Here is a 26,278-nt window from a genome sequence, read left to right on the forward strand (position 1 = left end):
ATTGACAATACCACACAGACATTAAATTTTGTTCAGAACTTGATTCTGAAACATGACAATCTCAACAAGTTTTACCCTTGCAGCGCGTTGCATTTTAGGCTAGTCTCGCATTACCTTCTGATTCGCGATTAAAAGTTCCATAATTCCGGCAGAACGCTCTTCTTGCAGCCCAAAACGGGGACTTCGGTGTCGACGATAGTTTCTGGATTAGTACAATCCGGCACAGAAACGGTTCCTTCCGGTTCTACTTACACGACCACCTTGACATCCAAAGTAGAAACGTCCATGGCCTCAATTTCAACAACCGTTCTCGGTCGGGAAACTCCGGCTCGGCTTCCTTTCCTAGCAGCACTTCTCAACATTGACTACCTCGACTTTTGCGTCAGTCCACCGGGACTTGATCGCTCACCAGGTCCAGCACCAGCTCCATCGTTTGGTCCGCATCGCCACGCAGCAGCAGCTGGGGGTTGGCAAAGATGTGCGACAGGGCGTACACTTGTTCCTGTGGCAGAAGATTCTGGTTTCGATTCATTAACTTACGGCACAGCACCCAGCAACCCGGCAGCGAAGCGTTCCGGTGCCGTTCAGCTTCCCCACTGGGGTAAATTCGGGAGTTTTCCGACATTTTTGGGCAAAATCCGAGGAACGACCGAAAAAAAACAAAACTGCAAAACAGCAGAACTGTCGAATTTTGACAGTTAGCTGCTTCTAAAAAATCGATGAGCCAAAATCGACGAACACGCTAAATCGAATTGGATGATATTAGGGAGCGTTCTTTTATTACGTATCGCAGTTAGGGGGAGGGGGAGTGGGGGTATGCTGAAAAATTATGTTACGTAACGCAAAATTTTCATATAAGTACTTATAAAAATTTGCAAAAAGACCCTTACAGTGGGTGTAGGGGGGATCGCTCATCTGTCACGATTTGTAACGAATTTAAAACCATTTCTGTTCTTTTTTTTTCATTTTTATGCGAAAAAATAAATTGACAAGACAACATTTTTTCGATGGATTGACTATGGTCCCCTTGGAACGAGCTGTCAAGTAAAACCTTTTCTGTCAAAAGAGCCGCGAAGTAATTTTTTTCAAAATTGATTTAAGAATTCATTTTAAATCCTTTGTGGTCAAATAGCTAAAATTAAGCTTACATTTTAGATATTATTGTTAACAATGATAAAGCTTATTTTTCTCAGTAAAATGGCCCTTTATACGACCGTAAAGGATTTAAAATGGATTTTTAAATCAATTTTAAAAATAACTACGAGGCCCTTCTTGACAGAAAAGGTTTTACTTGACAGCTCGTTCCAAACCATAGTCAATCCATCGAAAAATGTTGTCTTGTCAATTTATTTTTCGCATAAAAATGAAAAAAGAACATGGTTTTAAATTCGTTACAAATCGTGACAGATGAGCGATCCACCCACTGTAAGTCTTTGCAAATTTTTATAAGTACTTATATGAAAATTTTGCGTTACGTAACATAAATTTTGCGTTAGGTAAGGAAAGGTCCTACTTGACAGCTCGTTCGAAGGGGACCATTGTTAATACATAGAAAAATGTTGTCTTGTCAATTTATTTTTTTGCATTGAAATGAAAAAAGTGATCAAAAAGTACATTAAATTTTAGAGCTTTAGGACCCTATTTGCACCCAAATTGGTCTCATAATGTCCGATTCATTTCGAAATGGCATTTCAAAATGTGCCATAGACATTGTTGCCAGCGATTTTCTGCACAACAACAAAACGCAATAACAACTAAACGCGCAGTATGGGAATTGACAGCTGACAATGCTGACAGTGCGACGTAAATTTTTATGTTTTGCACACTTAGAACTCAATTGGGTGCTAAAGCCCTATGTAAATTTTTATGTACAACGGTAAAAAACACGATTAAAAACCATTTCTGATCACTTTTTTTTTTCATTTTAACGTAAAATAAAATTTTGACAAGACAACATTTTTTCGATGGATCAAATATGGTCCCCTTGGAACGAGCTGTCAAGTAGGAGCTTTTCTGTCAAGAAGGACCGCGAGGTTAATTTTTAAAATTGATTTAAAAATCCATTTTAAACTCTTTGTGGTCGTACAAAGGGTCATTGTACTCAGAAAAATAAACTTTATCGCTGTAAACAATAATATCAGCAATCTAAGCTTCATTTTAGGATCCAATTCTCCCCTGTGCAAATAATAACTGCACACAAAATATTTGCAAACTGAAAATCATACCCCTTCCCCGCTCGAATAGATTGGTGCGTGTCTCGACTGAGCTTTGTTGCTTTCGATCACTTTAGATCAGTTTCAAAGTAGAGAGTGTGTCTTAGATAGTTTTTTTCTGTTGTAGTTTGAGGTGTGCACTTTGTAGGGGAGCTTGCAAAATCTCTTAAATCCGCAATACAACGGTAAAAAACTAGATTGAAAACCATTTATGCTTACTTTTTCATTTCAATGCAAATACAAGACAACATTTTACGATGGGTCAACTATGGCCCCCTTGGAACGAGCTTTCTACAAAGGATTACTGTACTCATAAAAATAAAGTTAATCATTGTGAAAAATAAAATCACATCACTAAATTGGGAACTAAACTAGGCTCAGCTCGTGATTCTGAGTAGATATGTATACGTGAAGGTATGTCTAGGAGGTCAAATTAAGAAGTTCATTTTTCGAATGATTTTATAGCCTTTCCTCAGTAAGATGAGGAAGACAAAAAAACGATTTCGTAGAGAATTGCTCTTTTACAAAGTAACTTCTTTAGTGGTCCTCTACTTGGTTTGGTCCAGCAAGCCCTTGAACATTTCCAGCAGACGGCATGTCATCCGTGTAGACCTCATTGGCAAGATTCGAGCCGATTCGCGTGTCTCGCGGTGCAATACGACGTATGCTTTGACGATGTATTTAGACCAATCCGGCCTGATGACCGGAATTTTGCGCTTGCACAGTGCGATGTACCGGCGGATCAGCTACATGTCCAGTGTTTTGATTCGTGATAGCGGCTGCTTTTCGTGGCAGCTCGTGATACTCAGCTTGTAACTCGTCTCACCATCCTCGGACTTGTCCAGACAGACGATCTGGTGTGCTTCCAGAAAAGTCTCACTCAGCAGTCCCGGAACCAAGCCCTTGCTGATGGAAGAGGCCGTTTTAAAATACAATCCAGAGACAAGCTGGGTGGAAAAGGTATAATCAGCCACTATCGGTCCCACCAAAATACTGCCGTTGTGAAATATCGTCTCGTAGTGAACCAATCTTTCGAAAAAAACCACTCGACACGTGTCCACCGTCATCATGAGCTGCATCTCGTCGCAACAGGAAACGATTCATCGAACCGTGACGAACTTGCCGATGCTCTCCGCCTTTACCTTCCGGATCGAAACCGCCTTCGACACGCTTAATGCCTTGAAGTAAATTCAGTAACGCTTGTCCAGCTCGGTCGGAATCGTGTCCAACGCATCATGCGACTCGTTCGAATTCCGGGTCCGGGACTGACCTCGACGGATTGGTTCACCACCAGACAGTCTTCCGCAACGGCCGTCTCCTGGTGGAGACGATAATCGTGATGGAAATGGCTGCTATAGTGGCTGATTATACCTCCTCCGACCAGCATGTCTCTGGCTTGTTTTTCAAAACGTCCTTTTTCACCGGCTAGTTTCCCGAGGTCCACTTCCGGGTTCCTAGTTTGGGAGGCACTTTAGCAGGGGCTTTCGCTTGCCACAAACGATGACGGAACGATCAGACAATCGAAAACAAACATGGAATGAAAACATTTTGTGTTGACGTTTACACGCTTATCTGAAAAATATAGAGCAAAACATTCCATAAGGGAGCGTTCTTTTATTACGTAACGCAAAATTTGGGATTTTTGACCCCCCTCTTCGTAACAAATCGTAACAGATGAGCGATCCCCCCTACCCCCCCCCCCCCTGTAACGCGTAACACAAGGTCTTTTTGCAAATTTTCATGAGTGCTTATATGAAAATTTCGCGTTACGTAACATAATTTTTCATCACACCCCCCCTCCCCCAATTTTTGTAACATTTCGTAACAGATACCGACACCCCCTCCTCCCCCCTAACTGCGTTACGTAATAAAAGAACTTTCACCAATTCCAATCGTTCTGGAATAAACTGTAATGATTTTTTGATAAAAGTATTTTATTGGGTCCATTTACCGGGACCTCGTTAGGATCATAATAACAGTTTTCTTGATATAATGTTGCATTTAAAAAAATAGTTCTACCTACCCAAAAAATTTTGACTAGAACGCCTATATCGCCACAATCGCAATCGCAAGGAGAAGGATTTGACAAAAAAAAAACGTCGAGTGCGTTACGTAATAGAAAAATGCTCCCTTACTATTCCCCATTTGAGTTTGATTGAAAAGTAGTCTTTTTTAGGGTAGCTGTATTTGTCGATCATCGACTGTCATCGACAATTTTTCAGTTGGATCACCCTGTGCATCCGAATTTAAAAACCAAAACAAAACCAGAAAAAAAATTGAAAAAAAAGTGAGGTTACGTTATTCTTCTCAGTTAATTTAAAAGTTCATAACTTTTGATAGGTAAGTCCGATCACTTTTTTTTTTAATCCACCCAAAAGGTCTTCTCATAAGCTTTCTAAAAATATATAACATGTGAGGGTTTCATGAAAAAACCACCCTTTTTACCATAATTTTAATTTAATATGAAACAGTTTTTTTAACATAACTTTTTAAATACATGAAAACACTGTATGAATTTAAATAGCAAGGTAGGGGACGTTAAGACGGATTAATTAAAACCTTTCCGGCCAAAATCGGTTGAGCCTGTGACGAGATATTCCAGTGACATTGATTTGGTACACATGTCTACATACAGCCAAACACACAGACATTTGCTCAGCTGGTGATTCTGAGTCGATATGTACAAATGAAGGTAGGTCTAGGAGGTCTAACTAAAAAGTTCATTTTCCGAGTGATTTTATAGCCTTTCCTCAGTAAAGTGAGGAAGGCAAAAAATTCAATCTTTTAAGCTACAGCACAATTAATCAAAACATGGCAGCTTTGCTAGTTTAAAAAAAATCAGGAAATTTGAAAACATGAAAAAAACAACATAATATTTTGTCTTAATTTTTAGATGTAAAATCAAATCTGCAATCGAAAAAAACATAACATAAATTGCGATACCATGCACCGTTTTCGAGTGCCGAAAATCGGGGTGACTTTGATAACCGGGTTTGCGATATTTCCGCAAAATGAAGAGTAAAATTAAAATACGTATGGAATGGCTTAGAATTATACTGAAGGTGGTAGAGAAGTGTTCAAAAAGAACTCTTCATAAAATTTTGAAAAGTATAAAAAAATGGTTAACTATAGTTAAGAAAATGTTGATGAAAGTCATTACTTCAAACATATCAAAGTGTCATGATTTTCTCAATGAACAATGAACGGATTCTTTGGACAATTTTCCACTAGGAGAAGGTTAAATAAGTTTGTATATAATAAATATTATGTGTTTTTATAACACAATTAAAAAAAATCTTCAATTTTATCGGCAATGTATTTTGAACAAATTTCATGTAAAATGTAAAAAATTGTGATTCGTGCTTCGAATTCAGTATAAAATGCAATATAAATCTATAATTTTATACACAAAACTAGTTTTAACTAATTTCATTCAAAATTCCGTCCTTTTCACAATTTTACCAAAAATTTATATGTATTTTGATAAAAGGCTTTTTCACTCAGTTAACTAAACACAAACATTGTTTTTTTTTTCTTAAAAACTACATCAGCTACTTTATTGATGGTACATTTAACGTACAAATCTAGAGTTGTTTTTTTTTTGAGTTTTTTTTTTTTTTTGAAAGGTCCTATAAACCAAATTTTTAATTTTTGCTATTTGTGTGTTTTTAGAACCGCCTTGAGACAGAGGTATTCAAAAACACTCAAAAAGCAAAAATCGAAAATTTGGTTTGTTGGACCTTTTCAAAAAAAACTCTGGAAATAAAGTTTGAACATCTGTAACATGATTTTAACAAGAAAACCTATGACTATCAAAGTCACCTCAGAATTCAATGTAAGAATTTTTAACGTAAATATTTTTCTAAACACTATTGAAAAAACTTTGTTTCCAAAATGGTGCATGGACTTTGTGTGGCCTACCCCAGTACATGTTTTAAAAATAGTAATCTTGAGAATAAACCTTACCTGTTGGAAAATATTCCAAAAACAAATTGAAATCCTACCAAAGTCACCCCGGTTTACGGTAACATCCTCAAAAACATTATTTTTTGTTGATAATGTGGCTTTGTTTACATGTAAAAAATAAAAAAAAATATCTTTGATTTAAAGATATTGTAGACTAAACCAATGGTTGCTGAGATACAGCCTCCGAAAAAAAAATTTCACAGGAAAACGAGGTTTTCTATTTATCACCAAGTTATATGTTCAAAAATGGAGGTATCGTGAAATTTTTAGATCTCTTATTTTTTCTAAATTTTCAAATTTAGACTATTTATTCAAAACAACCAATGTGCCATGGGTTTCCTATGTACATAGGACCTTATGAAAAAGTATGCAAGAAATCAATCCTGGCTGGATGTCATTGTTTTTTTTGCCGTTTCTTTTCTTCTTGTTACATTCTGTATCATAAGTTTTTTTTCCAAATACCGTAAACTGGGGTGACTTTGATAGCCCGGGGTGACTTTGATAGGTTTTTCAAATGCCCGTCAAATTAATATTTAAACATTTTTGAGAATTTTGAGTATGTAAGCATTAAGGGAAAGCTTATTATCGAACATATATGCAAAAATGTGAATGTTACATTGGATGTATCAAAAACAGTGGCCAAATCAAATTCCTATCAATGTCACCCCGGGCTATCAAAGTCACCCCAGTTTACGGTACATGTATTCATACAATTCTGCAGGCTGGTAAAAAAAATCAGTTTTAACGACACCCACAATTTAAAGTAAATGCAATTTTTTGTACACTAAAATTATAAATACAAATTATTTTTTCTGAGTAAATAAATATTATTTTTTCTAAGATTCGATGTAATAGTAATCTCTGTTCTGCAATTTTATTCTAGATGATATTTGCAACGAATCTATGCGAATAGTTTTGATAAACAGGAATAAAATTGATTTTTCCAGAAGAATTAAAAAAATATATTTAGAAAATCCCAAAATTGGCGCTATTATCGAAACTAAAGACCGAGATAAAAAAAATCATGTTGTAGCATATTAAAGGCATGTTTTGGCCACTCGAAACTAATGTTTTGATGAAATAACAATACAAAACATTTGGATTTCAGCGATTTATTTGAAACTTTTTAGAAATTTTAGCTTGATCACATTGAATAAAAATTTCAAAATGCGATAAAATCAATATTTACCGATAATTTTGAAAAACAGTTTTCTTGACTAAGGACAGTCCCCTCAACAAGCTCCAGGATGAATTTAAAATTTTGAAGCATCTTGCCTCCAGATTTTTCGGGTCGATTTTAGAGTTTAGAGGGGGGGGGGGGGGGGGGGGCAGTGACAAAACTTTCAAAAAAATTTTGCCTTATAAAAATAAATCCATTACCCAAACGAGTTTACAATTTTCTGGTAATTTTTAATTTAAACCCCACTCACCACAGCCGGTGTGGTGCAAAACGTGCCCGCTCATCACGTGCACCTCTGTTCAAATCACAGTCAATTCAAACTTTCAATAACAGCAATTTCCACTTCATTGCGCCACCGCATCATCATCCTCGCAGCCAACGACGAAGACTGCGGAAAGCTTCTTTCATTAGCCCGCCGAGCGTTCCTCTCAGGATCTATTTTAAATAATAAATTTCCACCTTAATGGAGTCTCGGTTTCTTGCCGTTCTACATCCGCGTCTGATTCGAATCCTCGAGCTCTCGATGTTGATTTCCGGGAACTAGTTCTCAGGGCGATCTGGGGAGTCGAAGGATGAAGGGAGACCCCGAGATGTGGTCTACATTTGGCATATATACACTATACTTTACCGATGAACTTTGGCTTATTCTCGCTGTTCATCTGTCTGGATTCTTGGATGCCGACTCTATTATAAGGTTTTAAAAAGGATATCTGGGGTAAAATGGTGGTTTCAACGCAAAATTTCAGCGTTAAGTTATAGTACTGTATAGAAAAAAATTCTTTCAAAAAATAATTAGATCCCGAGCAGACGGAAATAACTTGGGAATAACATTTTTTTGATATTTGAAAATACTAGGCCAATAACATTTTTTTGTTATTTATAACAAGATTTGTTATTCGTCGTTATGATTTTTTTGTTATTGAATCGTTATTTTAATAACAGACTTATAACATTTTTAGCTATTCTTCGAACAAATCTTTGTTATTATTTTTTTGTTATTTTCACCACTACTCCGATCATCCCAATAACAGTTGGAGGTATTTTTCCATAACAAAAAATGTTATTTCAAAGTTGTTTTGGCTTTCACACAATATCAGACCAATAACAAATTTTGTTATGATAACAAAAACTGTTATTGAACCCTTATGCAAAAATGGATTTTTCATGAAGATTCCATAACAATTTCTGTTATTTTAACAGTATTTGTTATTGAAATGACATGAATTTTGTTATTACCGTCTGCCCAAGATAATAACAAAATGGGAAAATGATTTCCATTTTGCCCCTTATCAATGAAATGGGCCGACAAGTGAAAAGGGCATCCTCCACCTTCAATCGAACAAGTTTCCTACCAACGAAGTATAAGATTTCCTGTTCTCGATGGATTTTTTTTTTCATGACAGGGGGAACGTAACGGGATCTTGGTTAAGTTGCGGGAGAATTTTAATTTTCTCTACTCTAACGAAACCACAACTTTTCCTATAGTTCCAAATGGCATACTTAAAAATTGATTAATATTTCAAGGATTGAGAGAAAGTTTAGGTTTGACTGTTGCGATTTGCCTTGAAGAGTTTTTTTAATAGAACAATTCTGTACAAAATCGGTCTTTATTTCTATTTTTTTTTTTAATATATTTTAATCCTGCTGAAACTTCTTTGGTGCCTTCGGTATGCTCAAAGAAGCCATTTTGCATCATTAGTTTGCTCATATAATTTTCCATACATATTTGTCAGCTGTCCATAAAAAATGATATATGAAAATTCAAAAATCTACATCTTTTGAAGAAATTTAATCAGATCGATTTGGTGTCTTCTGCAAAGTTTTTTGACTGAAATAAAATAATACACGGTAAAAATGTATTTTTTTTATTTTACTTTTTGTCACTGAAACTTGATTTGCAAAAAAACCCTATTATTTATTTTCTGATATGTTTAAGGGGACATCAAATGCCAATCAAATGTCAAAAAAGTTGCCTAAAATGGCAATAACTTAAGAGCGAGTCCACGAACAGGGCATACCCCTTTGTATGGGACGTCGTTTGGACCTCACCAATCTGCCTGAAACTTTCAGGGGTTGTTTGTACATATAAAACTAGCACCTGGCCAAAATATGAGCTCTCTAGGTCAACGGAAAGTGGGGCAAATCGGGACACAAAGTTTGAAGGTCAAAAATCGTAAAAAGGCTGTAACTTGGGCAAAATTCAATTTAATTTCAAAATTCAAATTGCATCTGGAAGGGCTTAAAAAATGCAACAAAAAGCAAGGTAGAGCATCCCAATTGGTTGAATCTAAGGGAGTTATTGGCGAAAAAAAAAACGAAACTATTGGCACTACGCCCCCCGGGGCATGGCCTTCCTCTAACGTGGGATTTCTGCTCCAGCGCCTCTGACGAGACAGGAGAAACCGGGACCGACGTTTTACTTCACCATCCGATTGAAGCTCAGTGGATAAGGCGGGAGTTATTGGCATTTTAGTGAAAAAATAGCACAATTTTCAAACTCAAATAAAAAAGTGTTCCATCAAAATATCAACCCGCTTCGACCTGTAGCTTGTAGGGGACATCTGGGACTACCATCTGAGACTGAGAACGCTTTGGGTAAGGCAGTTTTTCACCTAAAATAAACACTTTTACTTTTAGTGAATTTTTTGGTTGTAAATTTTTGTTCGGGGACCCCTTAGATCCCATTTTCTGGTGATAATTTTATCGTATTCGTGTTCCTGAGACAATTTCACAATAGAAACATTCATAAAAATGTTTATTTTCATCAATTTTAACCCTTTAATAAATGAAAGTTAAAAAAAATCTTCGATTCACATTTATTGAAATTCAAGTTCGTTTCCAAGGATACTAGATGACACCAGAAAAAAGCAGCATCTCAATTTTTTTTTTACTTTCATTTTTCAAAGGGTTAAAATGGATGAAAATAAACATTTTTATGCATGTTTCTATTGTGAAATTGTCTCAGGAACACGAATATGATTAAATTATCATCAGAAAATGAGATCTAAGGGGTCCCGAGCAAAAATTTACAACCAAAAAATTCACTAAAAGTAAAAGTGTCTATTTAATATGTTAAACTGCCTTACCCAAAGCGTTCTCAGTCTCAGATGGTAGTCCCAGATGTCCCCTACAAGCTGCAGGTCGAAGCGAGTTGATATTTGGATGGAACACTTTTTTATTTGAGTTTGAAAATTGTGCTATTTTTTCACTAAAATGCCAATAACTCCCTTTAGATTCAACCAATTTTTTAAGTCTTTCCAGATGCATTTTGAATTTTGAAATTAAATTGAATTTTGCCCAAGTTACAGCCTTTTTACGATTTTTGACGTTTTCGAACCTTCAAACTTTGTGTCCCGGTTTGCCCCACTTCCCGTTGACCTGTAGTGCTCATATTTTGGCCAGATGCTAGTTTTATATGAACAAACAACCCCTGAAAGTTTCAGGCAGATTGGTGAGGTCGATGCGAGATGGGTATGCTTTGCTCGTGGACTCGCTCTTAAAAACGGTGCACTTGATAAAATTTTCACTGATGTACTTTTTGATTGCAAACTCGAAAAATAAAGTAAAAACATAATTGCGACCAATTTTTCGAAAAAATCTGCATTGATTAAAAAATAAAAATAGTTTTTTTAAATCGAGTGACAAAAAGTGAAATTAAAAATCACCATAAAAATTTTATGGTGTATCATTTTTTTTCAGTGTAGTCCCAACAACTTTGCCGAAGACAGATACAGATTTTTGTATTTGCATGTTTAATATTTGTATGGGCAGCTGCCAAATTTGTATGGAAAATTGTATGAACAAACAAATGGCTTCTTTTTCATAACGAATGCACCAACAAAGTTTCAGCCGAATAAAAAAATGCAAGTAGCTCATAGCACTTTTTATTTATTAATCATTATATTCCAATAATAAATTACATTTCTTTTACATGTCAAGTCGCCGGCTAAGATACTCTAATTTTTTGTTGTTTGGACAGCAGAAACCAATGAAGTAAAATGGCTCCTTTTTTTACAAGGTAAAGAAGAAGTATGTTTCGTCCAAGCAAAAAATAAAATTTCGCTCATCTGTAAAAGTAAGTTCAAACTCAATCAAGAAAAAAATCGTAAAATTTGATTCTCTCTTAAAGCCAATATATTATTACTACAGCCGATGTTCTTCTAATGATCATCATTTCCCACCAACGATATTACAATAAATCGTTCCGCAAAACAAACGGTAAATTTTCCAAACGATTTACCGCACTCTGGAAAGCTTGTTGAAAAATGGCACAAGAATCTTCCCTTAGCTCAATTCGTAAAAAGGGCTCGTTGCTAGTGCGTCGAGAAACACTTTTCCGCCCCTCAGAGAGAAAAAAAGCGACCCTTAGTTTTTCGCCACCGACATGAATAATGATGCACGTTCTTTTCGAATCTGGCCAAAAGTTGCCCCCGAAACAGAGTAAAACCACAGTCCGGGAGAGCTGTGGAGGACCCCTTCCGGGCCTCATTCCACTATGGAAAAAAGGCTGGGGGTTGTCTCGAAAGTGGTTAGAGAACTATTGAGTTTAAAAAGCGAAATTGGGCACTGAGAGAAACAGAATGTTGTTTTTTTTATTAAAAATCTTATTTAACTTTTAAAAACACCTTTGAAAATTTATTTTTTATCTTGTGTGAATGATAACAACTTTTTGAAATAAGATTTAAACTAAATTTCCCGTGCAGCTCGAAACAAAATTTAAACTCCGAGTAGCCCGAGGCCTCCACCAGACTTCCGAGGACACGGACCATCGGTCGGACACCATGCCGGCTACTGCTGCTCCGCCGGGGAAAACCGCAATTCTTCTAGACGATCGGGTTGATTTAGGGGTTTGATTTTAACTTTTGCGGTTCCGGTCCCTGGGAGAGAGAGAGGTCGGAAATTCACTTTTTCTCAACCCCCTCGAGCGGGGCTCCGCCGAAACAGGGCGGCAAAAATTGAATGCAGCAGCTTCTCCAGATCGCACTCTTTTCGCACTATACTCAACCAGTGAGGATTGGGCATGAACTGGTTTCGTCAAGTGAGAGTTGATTGTGCGGTTTGCGGGTTCACGGAATCGGAGCCCGGTCCGAAAGTTTTCACTCTGGAAGCTTTGACCCGGCAGCGATAAGTTCCATTTTCAATTATGCCATCGAATATCGATTGACGAAAAGGGATGTGGCTTTGGTTAGGCTCGAAGCTTATTTAATTTCTTGCGAGGTGATTCAGTTGAGCTCGTCCAGCAATATTTTTTTTTGGAAAATTTGATCATCTCTCTAAAATCTATATTAAATTCAATGTAATAAATATCTGCAATAAAAAGAATCAGCTTGTTCATGTACTGAAGTAATTATTGTCCTAAAACAAAATAAAATGCTCATAATTATTTTTATAATTTTATGACTCAATTTTTGACGTCTCGGTGGACTGTTCTTTAATTTTTTTTTTTTTTGCTGTTATGTTGTAAAACTACTAAGTTTTCCTGACAATCTGGAATGGCGAAATAACCAACTTTTTATCACTTTGGTCATATTTGTCATTTTTGTCATTTTTGTCATTTTTGTCATTTTTGTCATTTTTGTCATTTTTGTCATTTTTGTCATTTTTGTCATTTTTGTCATTTTTGTCATTTTTGTCATTTTTGTCATTTTTGTCATTTTTGTCATTTTTGTCATTTTTGTCATTTTTGTCATTTTTGTCATTTTTGTCATTTTTGTCATTTTTGTCATTTTTGTCATTTTTGTCATTTTTGTCATTTTTGTCATTTTTGTCATTTTTGTCATTTTTGTCATTTTTGTCATTTTTGTCATTTTTGTCATTTTTGTCATTTTGTCATTTTTGTCATTTTGTCATTTTTGTCATTTTTGTCATTTTTGTCATTTTTGTCATTTTTGTCATTTTTGTCATTTTTGTCATTTTTGTCATTTTTGTCATTTTTGTCATTTTTGTCATTTTTGTCATTTTTGTCATTTTTGTCATTTTTGTCATTTTTGTCATTTTTGTCATTTTTGTCATTTTTGTCATTTTTGTCATTTTTGTCATTTTTGTCATTTTTGTCATTTTTGTCATTTTTGTCATTTTTGTCATTTTTGTCATTTTTGTCATTTTGTCATTTTGTCATTTTTGTCATTTTGTCATTTTGTCATTTTTGTCATTTTTGTCATTTTTGTCATTTTTGTCATTTTTGTCATTTTTGTCATTTTTGTCATTTTTGTCATTTTTGTCATTTTTGTCATTTTTGTCATTTTTGTCATTTTTGTCATTTTTGTCATTTTTGTCATTTTTGTCATTTTTGTCATTTTTGTCATTTTTGTCATTTTTGTCATTTTGTCATTTTTGTCATTTTGTCATTTTTGTCATTTTTGTCATTTTTGTCATTTTTGTCATTTTTGTCATTTTTGTCATTTTTGTCATTTTTGTCATTTTTGTCATTTTTGTCATTTTTGTCATTTTTGTCATTTTTGTCATTTTTGTCATTTTTGTCGTTTTGTCATTTTGTCATTTTTGTCATTTTTGTCATTTTTGTCATTTTTGTCATTTTTGTCATTTTTGTCATTTTTGTCATTTTTGTCATTTTTGTCATTTTTGTCATTTTTGTCATTTTTGTCGTTTTGATCGTTTCGATAATTTTGGTTATTTTTGTCAAATTTTGATAATTTTTGTCAAATTTTGATAATTTTTGTCAAATTTTGATAATTTTTGTCAATTTTTTTCAATTTTTGTCAAATTTTGATAATTTTTTGTCAAATTTTGATCATTTTGAACAAATGATCAAAATATTTTGATAATTTTGGTCATTTTGATCATTTTGATCATTTTGATCATTTTGATCATTTTGATCATTTTGATCATTTTGATCATTTTGATCATTTTGATCATTTTGATCATTTTGATCATTTTGATCATTTTGATCATTTTGATCATTTTGATCATTTTGATCATTTTGATCATTTTGATCATTTTGATCATTTTGATCATTTTGATCATTTTGATCATTTTGATCATTTTGATCATTTTGATCATTTTGATCATTTTGATCATTTTGATCATTTTGATCATTTTGATCATTTTGATCATTTTGATCATTTTGATCATTTTGATCATTTTGATCATTTTGATCATTTTGATCATTTTGGCCATTTTGGTTAATTATTATTTCCTTCAAGTTGTATAATTTTTGAAAAGTAATCAAGCTATGGATTGAGCCTCGCACTAGTTTACGATTTTGTTGAGAAATTATTCATCAGAACCTTTTCCAAGAAATACATGAGAAATTTAAAAAATCTTTCCTAATTTTTCCTTAATTATAACAATGAAGTGATGAACAAAAAACTGATTTCAACGCAAAACCCCTATTTGAGGTTGCTCTGCACTTGATAAGATATAAAAGATTTCAAATTCACATATGCAAAACAATTAGACAAGTGTGCAGTGCGATGTCGTGTTCCGCGTGTAGAATTGGAAGCAATTCCCTCTTCAACTCGAATCTGCTGCTTCTATCTCCTCAGCAACTCAGCATCCCAATTACGAAGCGCAACTCGTTTGAACGTACACGTACAACACACGAGGTCTGTCGTTGGCATTTCCAAGCTGGGCTTATTTCTCGAGAAGCGGTCTGACAGATCGTCGGACGGATCTCCGAGACTCAAAGGCTCGTTGTTCCGTAGAAACCGAGGTAAATTCAAATGACTGCAGGAGTGCGCAGCTCAGCAGACACACACGATATGCGAAATGTCGGATGCCATTCGCAGTCGTCAAGGGCCGAGAGAGAGACGACTCCGGAAGAGCACAAGACAACTGGAAGAGCATTTTATGGATTAAATTTCACAAACGCGCTGTTAATCATAAAATACCTAGCTCACCGGCAGATGTGACTGGACACGGACACACAGACGTCTGAACCGATTCCGAACGAGTGACTCGACGAGAAGAACTCTTAATTCTTCCCAGGCTCGAATGACCCACTACACACACGCTACTCTGGTCTGTGGCATTTCGATCCGAGATTGTTCGGAGAAGATACGGAAACACGTACTCTCCGGTATGGGCTGCAAATTTCAAACGATGATGATAATCGATTGCCAGGGTCTGAGGTAAGGTGATGTGCTAACGAGATTGCTAATTTATATTAACAGAACTGATAACACTCTAAAACTATTGAACTAATTAGATGGAAAGCGTTCATAGAAGCTTCTCGATAAATTTGCTGGGAAAAATATCCTTAAAGAGATTGATTGATAGACTGCAAAAATTTATTTATTGACAGGTTTTATAAAATAAATAAACAAAAGAAAATGAAATTCAATGTCGTTCAACTACCTTTCATTCCATGTTTGCTCAGAGCCATCAACGACATTTGATAGCACCGATCATCCGGGCCACTCAGCTTCAATCAATGTCCTTTATCCGTCCAATAACACACATAACCTTTCTATCCGTCCCCGATCACGTTTTTTATATCTCATTAAAGTCAAATAATCCTATAAAGTGCCACAGGGAAGGATAGAAGAAAAAATGCTTCCTTCCTTCCTCCGAACCAGATAGAACAGATTTTCCAGCTCGGTATCCTTTTTCCTCACTCACATTATCCTTATTGCTTTGGAAAGGCGTCTGACATGTGCACCAAGGCATCGTCCTCACCGTTTTCTTCTGTATAAATTTCATTACACGGCGGCGTTTCACACGCTGCAAAATCCTCCTCGGAACGTCCGAGAACGCTCATACTTTTCAATTGTTCCAGCATGGATCGTGGATTCCCTGCTCAAGAAACGGATAAAAGTGCACTTTTAAGGATCTCCCACCGGAACCGGAATCGCCAGGGACGAAAATAATTGCACCCACTAGACCTTTATAATGGTGTGGAATCTTTGCCACTAGACGAGAGCAACTCGATGGAGGATTTTATTGGAGAAAGGAAATGCTTCAATTTCGAATCGAATTTCACCTTCATTGTTCTAACCTTTTAATTCCTATGCATTCTGCATTCAACTATTCAGAATTCAATTTCTATTAAACTATAATTTAATTCAAACGTGGACAATAGCTTTTCTCATGACTGTGCCAATCAAAATGGATTGAAACTATCTGACTACACAAATGAAATCCCCGAAATTTTGATTTCGAACAACCCTAGGGCAGCATCCCTAGCCCCCTGGACACCGTGTAATGCACACCTCGACATTCAAAGTGACCCCACACCGGGTGGAATTCACTGGAAATCAAACAAAGTGTAGCGGAAATATCACCACAGGTCGCTTGTGACCGACCGTTTTGTTGTTCGGCCGAGGGCGTGTTTGTCCGAGCCGCGACACTGCCGACTGTGTGAAGGACCTACCCGGGTTGTGCACTAGTATGGTTCACAGAGCGATTTATCACACTGAACAAAGTTTGATTTTAATTGCATTTTTTGATTTTGCTCAAACTTTGTGGGCACCTTCCCTATGACCACAGAAGCTATTGTTGAGGACTATTGAGAAAAAAACAGGTACACGGAAAACAAAAATTTGCGGATTGTTTTATCATTTTTTTCACCAAAAACTCAAGGTCCCAAAATACGTATTTTTTGATTTCAGAAAATTTTTGATATGTTTTAGAGGACAAAAACCCGCAACTTTTGAGCCATAAAGAGACATGGTCAAAAAAATCTGCCGCCGAGTTATGAATTTTTGAAAAAACAGTGATTTTTGGAGAAAAAAATCGAAATTTCATGCAAAAGTTCGTTTTTCGTTTTTTGAAAATAATTTTTCGTTTTTTTTAAAATAGTGACCAGGAGTGACCATTTCTAAAAAAAAATTTTTTGAAAAGTTCGAAAATTTTAAATATTACGCCCATTTAAATCCTAGTCTTGATTTTTTTTTCAAAATATGTTTTCCGTGTAGGGGAAGGTGGGGCAAGACGACCATATGGGGCAAGAGGAACAATCGCTCGTACGGCCGTAATTTTTACAATTTTGATTATTTCCAGTATGAGGAATTGTTGCTAGCAATGCAATTAGCTGATTCTACTACCACATAACCGTCAAAACGACGTAAACGCCACGGGGCATGAGATTTAGTGAAATTTTTTTCAAAACCTTTGTTTTCTTATAATATTTGGAAAGTACAAAATAAGGCTTAGGGTTCGATTTAAGGCTCATTTTATCAAAATGCTATTTTTCCTAGATCAGTAGTGTCCCTACCAATGACTTGCACCTATTATAAAGTATGATTTAACTTTTGGCTATTTTTGTTGAGAGCTTTTAAAAAACCTTGTCCAGGTGGGGCAAGTGTACCATATGGATTTTTATTATGGAAAAATACGAATTGCTGCAACATCATATTTTATTGGGAAATAAATACATAAAAGTACTTAAAAACTGATAAACAATTGATAAAAAAAAATCCGTACAAAATAAAGTGATATTATGAAAATTTCCTTTTTTTCATCTAAGTAATAATTTGTTTTTGTATAAACGATCATTTTTTTAGTTAAATATAATTAATTAATCTAAAAATTAAAGAAACGTTTCAAATACATTCTAATCTGATGTACCTAAGTGATAACAGTTCAATTGTTAGCAAATTAACATGTTATTTCATGCATTGTTTCTCTTGCCCCAACGGGTTGTTCGTCTTGCCCCACTAGTTGAGAAGAACGTACGGAAAATCATTTTTTTAAAATCAATTTTTTACATTAAAAAACAGGATTTTTTAAAAACTTCTTCTATGAAAGTCTTAGTCAAGACCTGGAATAAGATGATTATAAAAAAAACCGACAGATTTTTAACGTTTTTGATGGGTTATAACGAGCATTTCCTTAGCTTGTTACACTTGCCCCACTTTCCCCTACCTTTTTTTTCTCAATAGCCCTCAACAATACCTACAATTTTGCCGAAGACACCAAATTGAACAGAAAATTCACTCAAAAGTTACAGCTGATTAAATATGTACGTACCATTTTTGTATGGACAGCAGCCAAAATTGTATGGAGACTTGTATGGGTCAACCAATAAAACAAAATAGCTTGTTTGGTCATACGGAAGGTCCCCACAAAGTTCGAGCCAAATAAAAAAAAATAAAAATAAAATCCATTTCCGGTTTTGGTAGAGAATTGCTCATTTGGAAATTATTTTGTCTATTAGATCCCTATTTCCCCGAGCAGGTGGAAATAACTGAAAAATGATCGAACAATTTTCAAGTTCTATTCCCAAGTAACCGCGGGACACTAAAACGCAACATTAAATCAACTCTATATCAACATATAAAGTAAGCCTTTTAGAGTTTCATAACTCTATATCTTCTTGTAAAGTGAGATTAAAGCCAAAAGTGGCGACTGGAACGGTGGATATAGAGTTATGTGCATTGGAAAAGTACCTTAAAAATGTCAAAAATAAAAAAAAGCCCAACGCCATCTGTTGATTATTTGAACGATGAACTTATTCAAACACAGATGGCGTGGAATTGCTTGTGGGGGTTGTTTTTTTGCTCCAAATTGTCCAATCCAGTTCACGATGCTGTTGAAGGGAAAATTCACGATTATGATGCCGTGCGCCTGCTGACTACTCTGTAAAGAAGATGCTCTTCTAAGAGGATAGTTGGAGATGGTGTCTTTTCTGTCTGCTGGGTTGGATTTCTAAAAAACATTTTCTAAGATATTTTTTTATTTCACAATTGATCAAATTCTTCACAACACACATTTACACTTCACTAAACATTTTAATGATGTTGCTTTTCCTTTATTTTGTGCATTGGCCGATTTCCCCCACAAGAGGTTTGTTAATCGTTCATTACAAGTTCGTTGAGAAAATCACCACCACCATCACTTCAGTACTGGAGGCTGCTGACAAATGAAAATTACGTTTTAGCGACAAATATTACACATATACATTTATCTTTATCTTACCAAGAAGATTCTGATTTTCTAGCAAAAGTTTAACCACTCAGAACGGTTTTATTTTCCTTTTGTTTACGGTATCACGAAGCACTAATAAAATTTGATATAAAGTTATTGTAGAGTAACATGAAATGTCAAAGCTTCAAAACTTTTGCGCCAGCTTATTTAGAGTTAATACTCTAAAGAAGCATTACAACTTATGAATATAGAGTCTCAAAACATGTAAATGTTGATTTAGTGGTGATTTACAGTTCCAAGTTAGTGCTTGTGGTTACTTGGGTTATTGTCAGGAAGTCTGAATTTGTTCGATGCCTAATAACCGAGAAAAAATGGTTCCGATTTGATACACAGAAAAAAATAATGGTATTATTCATCAGTTTCTGGATAATTTTCATCAGGTTCTAATTTTTACACATTTTTTAGAAAACAATACTCAAAACCTAGGAAATATTCAACCAATTAAATTTTCAAACTTCCAAAATTAAACTTTTATTTTATGTGCAAGAAAAGATTTTGCCACGATGAATAACGGATTTCGATACTAATATCGCTTTGTAACAATTACCTTATTACAATATTTTGATATTTGGCCGATTCCAATCAAATATTACATAACTTTGATTGCTGAAAAAAACAGTAAACAATGGAAGACTTCAACAATTGAAGAAAAAACAGAAAGCATACAAACTTTTCAAGTGAGCAAATATCCAAAATAGTGAACATTTAAAATTTATTTTCATATTTAATAATATATTTGAGTATTTTATTTCGTTACTTCCCTAATTGAAAAAATAAATCTAAAAATTTCAAATTCTTTTTTTTTAAGTTATACTAAGTTATACTTTAAATGCTACATTAAAGGCGTCCAACATCCCATCTCAGGAAAAAAAAATCCCGGGATATTTTCCGTCTCCCGAGAAATTTGTAAATTATTATGGAATGAATATTAACTATTTTATTTCCGACAACCTATTTTTACGAAATTTTCTGTTATATCATTTTAAGATAAGATATTAACCTCTTCCGGCCAAGATCAAAATTGAGATTTGTTTATTTATTTTCAAAAAGGGCTGCTCGAGAAAATACTGTATTTCATATACTCATGAACCACACTAGACTCTTTCTGCTCCTTGACCGGAGTCATGGCCACGCGCTTGGTTCTGACCGTATTGGATTGCTTGTATTCGGTTAGGTTGGATTGATGAAGCCCTCCATAATTTTCAAGGAAACCTGATCATTACCTTGGAATGCTTTTTTATATATAAGTCAAATTAATGAATTTCAGATTCAGATGCTACATCAAATGTGTCTAAAAATTAAAATAAATTTGTGAAGCAATCGTTACCAAAAAGTATTAACACGTTTAGAGTCAAAGTATTGTCAAGTGAGTTAAATTTAAAACGAGGGTTTGAAAACGTCATATAAACAAAGGACCATATTGGAAAAAGAAACTACACATGTTCCGACGAAAAATCATGACAATCATGTGCAAAAAACTTACAATTAGAAGCTGAACAATTCTGATATGGAAGTCAGATTCAAAAAGTTATCCAAATAAGTAAAAAAAAATTAAAATGAGTTTAACTTCTGCAAAATTTCACAACAGAATGTCTGTCCAGATTTTCGAGCACTTTACTCATCGCAGCCCATGTCGGATGACAATCTGGGGAAGAAGGCACACAGGCAAGCATCGGGGACAGCACCGGTCCCCCGGTGGACTGTGCTGAACAAACCAACTGTATTATTATTATGCTTGTTGGAAATAATTATTATCATTTCACAGTTTCGCAGACCCTGGGCAGGGCGGACGGAGGTCGTGTCGTGTTGTTGTTTTTGTATGAAATTCCCGCCGGGGACGCTGCGGACGCATTCTCCTCCGCGTCCATTGTCCGCCGTCCGATGGTCAACGATGGGGCCCGTGTGCTCGCGCGTACAATAATATGACGATAATTAAAATTCCTACGGCCTACGTTTGGTCAATTTCGCCGCAGCCAGAGGAATGGCTATCTGTAGCACCTTCTTTGCGCGCATGAACATTCGGAAGCACACCTGGCGACACCCGAATGGCGAATCGTGCACACAAATCGATCACGTTTTGGTGGATGGTCGACACTTCTCGGACGTGATGGACGTCCGATCGTACAGAGGACCGAACATCGACTCTGATCACTTCCTGGTAGCGTGTAAAATCCGAGCTAGGCTGTCGAACGTGCTGACCCCGCGGACTGCGAGGGTAGCGCGGTTGAACGTCCAGCGCCTCGCGAGCAGCGACGTTGCTGCAGAGTACAGTCGGAAGCTCGACGAGCGGATCAACGAGGACGCGCCTACGGGTAACCTGGACGAGCAATGGGGAGCCCTCCAAAGCATCGTCAACACAACGGCTACCGAAGTGATCGGCACGACCAGAGGACGCAAACCCAAAGGGTGGTTCGATGCGGAGTGCCAGCGAGTGACGGACGAGAAGAACGAGGCCAGGAAGCGTATGCTCGTTAAGGGTACGCGCCGAAACTGTGAGCGATACAGTGAGTTGCGAAGAGCAGAGAAACGAATCCACCGCCGAAAAGAACGGGAGTACGACGAAACGGTACTTGCCGAAGCGGAAGCACAGTACAACGCGAACGATAAGCGGAGGTTTTACGCAACTGTCAACGGTGTAAGAAGGAAAACCACGCCTTCCCTGTGATGTGCAACGACACGGAAGGCAACCTGTTGACAGACAAGACTGCGGTGGCGGCTAGGTGGAAGGAGCACTTCCAGCAGCTGTTGAACGGTGAGGCACGAGAGGGAATCGTCGAGGACAGGATACACGTTGAGGAAGATGGAAAAGCTGTGGAACCGCCTACGTTGGAGGAAGTAGCTAAGGCTGTTAAAGAGCTCAAGAACGGGAAATCCGCGGGAAAGGACGGACTTCCGGCCGAACTTTTCAAGCACGGGGGTACGCGGATGACCGAGATTCTGCACCAAATCATCCTACGCATTTGGTGCGAAGAACAGCTTCCGACCGACTGGTTAGACGGGCTCGTCACCCCAATCTACAAGAAAGGGCAAAGACTCGATTGTGCCAACTATCGAGGCATCACAATCCTCAACGCAGCGTACAAAGTACTCTCCCGCATCCTGTGGAGCAAGCTGAGACCGATGACCGAGACCTTTGTCGGCGAATACCAGTGCGGTTTTCGAGCGGGTCGGTCAACGACGGATCAGATGTTCACTCTGCGACAAATCCTCGACAAGTTCCGGGAGTACAACCTGCAAACACACCATTTGTTCATCGACTTCAAAGCGGCGTACGATTCGGTCAAAAGAAACGAACTTTGGAAGATTATGGTAGAACACGGCTTTCCGGCGAAGCTTATAAGACTGATTCGTGCAACGCTCGACGGAGCAAAATCAAGCGTGCGAATAGCCAACGAGACATCTGAAGCTTTCGTTACGTTGGATGGATTGAAGCAGGGCGATGCTCTCTCGAACTTACTGTTCATCATAGCGTTGGAGGGTGCTGCTCGAAGGGCAGGCGTGCAAAGAAACGGAACACTCATCACTAAATCGCACATGCTGCTTGGATACGCTGACGACATCGACATCATTGGTATCGACCGTCGTTCAGTGGAGGAGGCGTTCGTCCCTTTCAAGCGGGAAGCTGCGAAAATCGGACTGACCATCAACACTGCCAAGACCAAGTATCTGGTCGCTGGCAGAGCGCGTGGCAGTGCAGGTGATGGTGTTTCGGAGGTGGAAATAGATGGAGAAAGATATGAGGTGGTGGATGAATTTGTATATCTTGGTACACTCGTGACGTGCGACAACGATGTGAGCTGCGAAGTGAAACGGCGGATTAGTGCTGCAAACAGGGCCTTCTACGGACTTCGTAGCCAGCTAAGGTCCCGCAGCCTAAGGACGCCTACGAAAATCACGCTGTACAGGACCTTGATACTCCCTGTAGCTCTTTACGGTCACGAGTCGTGGACGCTAAAGGAGGCTGACCAGAGAGCACTTGGGGTCTTCGAGCGGAGAATCCTGCGTTCTATCTTCGGCGGCAAGCAAGTAGGAGACCGGTGGCGCAGGCGCATGAACTTCGAGCTGTACCAAGACTACAAACATGCTGATATCGTAAAAGTCATCAAGCACGACAGGCTGAAGTGGGCTGGACATGTAGCCAGAATGTCGGACGAGCGGGCGGCTAAAACGATATTCAGTAGCGAACCTGGACGGGGTCGTCGACTTCGTGGAAGGCCTCGTACGCGTTGGCTGTGTGCAGTCGACGAAGATGCAAGAGCGGCCAACATTGTGGGCGACTGGAGACGAGCGGCCCAAGATCGAGCATCCTGGAAATCTTCGATTAGTTCAGCGTTGGGTCGATAGACCTGTTGCTGATAAAGTAAAGTAAGTAATTAAAATTCTAGCGGTGGATATAAAAACAAACCATTCATAATGAAAAGACAATTACGTTGATGAAAGCGGGCCCTGGAATTGGCCCAGAGCCCCGGCCGTTCCGTTGTCACTCTATCGACGTAAAGCAAATATTGACAGGTTTGTCCGGGGATGTGTTTTTTGTTCTGTTCTTTTAATTTTTGCCTCGATATTGATTGTCGCTGGAAGAAATATTTACTCAAATTAAATTTTGAACAGGTTGATTGATTGGAAAAAGGCAATGTGTCGAGCAAATATGGATTTTGTATAATTGCCATCGTATCGATTTTATTCAGTTCAGTAAAGAAAAGCTCATCAAATTCCGCAGAGAAAACATGACTTGGAACTGAAAGCATAAAAAATAAACAAAATTGAACAGCTAATATTCCTGACTCTTGAAACCGTCCCTGTACCGCACGGCTACCGCATAAATTAATTGAAAACTAATTGATTCTCCGGCTCGATTGCACCTAACACGTGGTATGTTTGGGCGATCATTTTCAATTGCAATGCTCATCAACTGCCTCGTTGGTGCCCGCCCACGCTGTACTACAACATCTAACGCAATTAATAGTTCAATTAGGGTAGAATCTAAAGTGTGGTGCAGATAGAGTCTGGATGTGAGTTTTGTGATGTAAATCTGTAACAAGGATTAGAAAATCTAAACAATAAAGTTAAATCTGGCAATAATAAGAGAACGGATGATTCTAAATTGAGGGCTTCATGACGACTCCGTAAATTTCAACCACTGAAATCAACTGGCATCAACATATTCAAGCCAGGAAACTAGAAATGAGCATGAGCATGAGCATGAGCATGAGAGACCACCCATGGTTGTCCTTCTCCGTTACTGAACAGAACCGTAATATCCTATCAACACAACCGGTCATACGCTTCAACGATCAAATAATGTTTCCCTTATCAACAGCATGCATGAATGCGCTGAAAAGATAAAACATCACGATCATCAAAACTAGAGCCGTTGCTAATAGGAAACAGTCATTGGCCACCAACGGCGCCCGCCATGTCAGTTTGTAGATCTCGAGGGAACGGGACGGGAATGTTAGTTAGCACAGGCTGCTACCAAGGGTGGGTTCTATACGATATCAACACCCCCGCGTGTGCCGGAAAACTACTACTACTTGGGATTTTGTTAGTGGGAAAGGGTAATGGCCAGGATTCATCATAGAGGATGATGATGTGGCCCAATAATCAATGAATTTCGTTGAGTGATAGGGTGATGTATTATGTATTCTCAAGGCAAACAATCGGATGATGCGGATGAGACCATTCCCGGTTATTTGGTGTTGAGTTTAGCACAAATGATTTAATCTTAGACAGCCGGCTGTGGAAAGATAGAATCAAAATTGTGTGTAATTAAAAGGTGAAATATTATACTCAGCGTAACACATTTACGTAGAGTTGACCTGAGGCTATTTATACTTTTAAGTTTTTATTAGATGAGCGACCAATTAATTACTGATGAGTTATGAGTTATCTGAAGGACTTGAACAATCGCGTTGAAACAATATTTGTCACCGTGCTTTACGAGCTATAATGCTAAAATGTGATTTCGCGGGAAACGAAAGGTCAAATATAATTTATATTATGCTAACGCAATTAAGAACGAATCTTCCCATGAAACAATCGCGAAACATAGCACAAAGAAACCCGACTGACTAACGAGAAAGACGATCGCGATATTTGAACTTTACAATCTAACTTAGAAGAAAAAAAGCCACGTCAATAGAAAGGAATAGACAAACATACAGGTAACCACAAAACGGACTGCCTCGACTGTCATCGTGACAACCAGAGCCAGCCGCACCTTCACACACACACACACGCACGCACTCACCCGACAAAATCACCGACGACGAACGACGCGAAAAAAAACATGCGACCCGACGGACAGGCATCGCAAAACGGACTCTATTCAAGCCAGGAAACTAGAAATGATGGACTTTCGTCGCACACATTTCTGGAATAGCGCAGTCATGACGGTTTTAATGTACGGTCACGACTCACACCTGGATCACACGCCCACGCGAGTACTCGAAGCCGGTTGGGATTATTCAGGTATTACGCAACGGAAAATGTTATGCTGATATCCTCTCGCTCCTCCCACCGTGTTGCGTGGTATTTGAACGAGCCCTTTAGACACGTTACGGCGTAAGGATGCATGACGCAAAGCCGGATGCTCATAATTTTCTCACGTACGAGCTCTCGCACCGTGATGCACCTTTAGGACATGTGAAGATCTGTTTGCTGAAAAGGGGCAACTTGGGTAAAAAATCATAATTTAAAAAAAACAAATTGGTTGTCATTCTATCGCAAGAAAATCAAGTTTTACACTATGCCAATCTTTCTTGAGTGGTCCCACTTCACCTCACCAGGGATATCTTCATGGACGGCCAGCCGGTACTAAATACATTTGCGAGCTAAGCAAAGTGAAATTGTGACATGTTCTCTCCGGGCGCGCATTTCTCATAAAACATGCAGGAAGCCTTAAACGATAATAATCTCCATTATACCTAGGACGACTCAAGAGAAAGAGCCAGCCTGGGTTTGGACAAACCCACGCTGCGACTGCGGCTAATGTAAGCTTCAAAAAGCTACAATTTTCTTTGTAGGCAAATCA

The 26,278-nt window shown here is 37.6% G+C and overlaps 1 protein-coding gene across 1 annotated transcript; it reads left to right on the forward strand.

Moving 5' to 3' along the window:
- Positions 1-21,909: 21,909 nt before the first annotated feature.
- Positions 21,910-23,589, forward strand: LOC119768578. The gene has a single exon (XM_038258611.1). It carries the CDS (start codon positions 21,910-21,912, stop codon positions 23,587-23,589), a length of 1,680 nt encoding a protein of 559 aa, XP_038114539.1.
- Positions 23,590-26,278: the final 2,689 nt, after the last annotated feature.

The sequence above is a fragment of the Culex quinquefasciatus genome, chromosome 3 (assembly GCF_015732765.1).
Source record: "Culex quinquefasciatus strain JHB chromosome 3, VPISU_Cqui_1.0_pri_paternal, whole genome shotgun sequence".
NCBI classification, from domain to species: Eukaryota; Metazoa; Arthropoda; class Insecta; order Diptera; family Culicidae; genus Culex; species Culex quinquefasciatus.